This window comes from Agrilus planipennis, unplaced genomic scaffold, assembly GCF_000699045.2.
Source record: "Agrilus planipennis isolate EAB-ADULT unplaced genomic scaffold, Apla_2.0 scaffold126, whole genome shotgun sequence".
In the NCBI taxonomy this organism is placed as follows: Eukaryota; Metazoa; Arthropoda; class Insecta; order Coleoptera; family Buprestidae; genus Agrilus; species Agrilus planipennis.
This window is the reverse complement of record NW_020439036.1, coordinates 88289-90878: the sequence shown is the minus strand read 5'-3', so window position 1 is coordinate 90878 and position 2590 is coordinate 88289. Positions and strand designations below refer to the sequence as shown.

Here is a 2590-nt window from a genome sequence, read left to right as displayed (position 1 = left end):
AGACATATATAGATACGAGCGATACTTGTCTCTCTTCCTCCATAATCAAGCCTTGTGATTATGTTTATGGAAAAAGAGAGACATATATAGAAACGAGCGATACTTGTCTCTCTTCCTCCATAATCAAGCCTTGTGATTATGTTCATGGAAAAAGAGAGACATATAGAAACGAGCGACACCTGTCTCTCTTCCTTGTGATTATGTTCATGGAAAAAGAGAGACATATATAGAAACGAGCGATACTTGTCTCTCTTTCTCCATAATCAAGCCTTGTGATTATGTTTATGGAAAAAGAGAGACATATAGAAACGAGCGACACCTGTCTCTCTTCCTTGTGATTATGTTTATGGAAAAAGAAAGACATATATAGAAACGAGCGATACTTGTCTCTCTTCCTCCATAATCAAGCCTTGTGATTATGTTTATGGAAAAAGAGAGACAGATATAGGACGACTAATACCTGTCTCTCTTCCTCCATAACCAAGTCCGCCCTTTCCGTAACCAAGCCTTGTGCTTATGTTTATGGAAAAGGAGAGACAGACATAGAAACGAGCGATACCTGTCTCTCTTCCTCCATGACCAAGCCCGCCCTTTCCGTAACCAAGTCTTGTGATTATGTTTGTGGAAAAAGAGAGACACAGATATAGAAACGAACGATACCTGTCTCTCTCTTCCTCCATAATCAAGCCTTGTGATTATGTTCATGGAAAAAGAGAGACAGATATAGAAACGAGCGACACCTGTCTCTCTTCCTTGTGATTATGTTTATGGAAAAAGAAAGACATATATAGAAACGAGCGATACTTGTCTCTCTTCCTCCATAATCAAGCCTTGTGATTATGTTTATGGAAAAAGAGAGACATATATAGAAACGAGCGATACTTGTCTCTCTTCCTCCATAATCAAGCCTTGTGATTATGTTTATGGAAAAAGAGAGACAGATATAGAAACGAGCGATACTTGTCTCTTTCCTTCCATGACCAAGCCCGCCCTTACCATAACCAAGCCTTGTGATTATGTTTATAGAAAAAGAGAGACAGATATCTTTCGATACTTTACCAGTCTCTTTTGGAGCACGAGGTGAAAGGACGACAGTAAATTTGTTGTATACCTCTTTCACTTGGTCTTGTACGAGCACCTAGGAGCGCTAGGAGCGAAGTTTGGCCGGCTCTGCCCTACGTTATCAATTTTTTATATTATGTACCTAGTATTACCTACGAGGTATTAATGTTTTTTAAATAGGTGGGAAGAAATCATGCGAGTGAGCCACAGTTGTTTTCCAATTTGTTGGTCAAGTTGCCCGAACTTCGAAACTTAGGGGCTAAACACACGGCCCACCTCGATTGGTTTCGTGTAAATTGGACAAAGTTGACTTTACCGCCGTTATTTGCCGAAATATTCGACATTCCTAAGTGCGAAGACGATCTACAGTGACAAGGTTTTTCGTTTTTCTTTTCTTTAGCAAAAGTGACCGAGATGTTCGTAACACAAAATACACACACACCCGGTTTATTAACATATTATAGTGTTGATAATGCTCCAGACATTCTCATCATCATATGTAACATTTTTGCTGTTTTGTTTTTCTTAACAGTGCAGTCGTTAAGTGGATGTGGCTTCGTTTCCCTTATTTTGTTTAGACGAAGACTTAACTTTGTCTACAAATCGTTCTTCTGTTTTACAACGAAACACTCTGTACATGGAAAAGTGTTGCTAAACAAGGAAGAAATCATCTCTATCTGGTGCTCTAAGCGTTTGACAAATTTCTAATATCGACAATTTTATGTTTGGATTTTTGTGTAAATGATGTGTATAAGTTATTAGTAATACCGTTTTTGTATTTATTGTTTGTACAAAACGTGAGTATCATAATTAAGTGTTATTGTTACGTTATTTTTTATCGGACAAGGGGGAAATGTAAAATTGGTGGATGAGCCCTTCACGTAACAGTATGTATTTATTTGTGTTTGAATCTATAGTTCAATCCGTCCACCAAAAAAAAAAAAACAGTTACGGGACGCCTGGCAGATGAGAAACATCGAAATTGATTTTTATTGAAGAAATTGAAAATGAAAGTAAACAAGTTTTTATATTTTGGCGACGCTCTTGTATGCGTGTAATAAAAGAAACGACAATAGATGTCAGAGATGGAGAGAGTGCCAAATCTTGGCGACTAGGTGGGCTGAAATTATCCGACGAGTCACGAGACTGACCGAATAATGCGTCGGTTTTCTTAGCATAATGTGTTGGCAGCCAGGCGGAATTACCCGACGAGTCACGAAGCTGACGTGCAAGAGCGTCGTCCCGTCTTGCCACGCTTGACTCAGTTTTACCCTTTAGGAACATCAACACAGGTACAGAGTATTCTATCAAATATATTTAAGTATTTTACTTTTTTAAAACACTACACACATTTACAATAGCCAAAAGAAAACAATTTTTTAGAACCAACTTTTTATTTTTATCAGGTTTTATATACATATATACATACATAATTTCAAAAGTAGAAATTGTGGAATTATCTAAATATTTTACTCGCTTTCGTCACACAAGTATACAGGGTGATATAAAAAGTAAACTTGTATACTTG

General features: G+C 37.4%; 1 protein-coding gene across 2 annotated transcripts in view; it reads left to right on the top strand.

The window, feature by feature from the left end:
- LOC108736242 (ecdysone-induced protein 78C) overlaps positions 1-2554 on the top strand; it is a 79746-nt gene extending 77192 nt beyond the window's left edge. For both annotated transcript variants that reach the window (XM_018468601.2, XM_018468600.2), the window contains one exon: positions 1243-2554. In XM_018468601.2, coding sequence (XP_018324103.1) covers positions 1243-1434 — 192 coding nt within the window. In that variant the 3' untranslated portion in view covers positions 1435-2554. The remainder of the gene's footprint in view (positions 1-1242) is intronic.
- Positions 2555-2590: the final 36 nt, after the last annotated feature.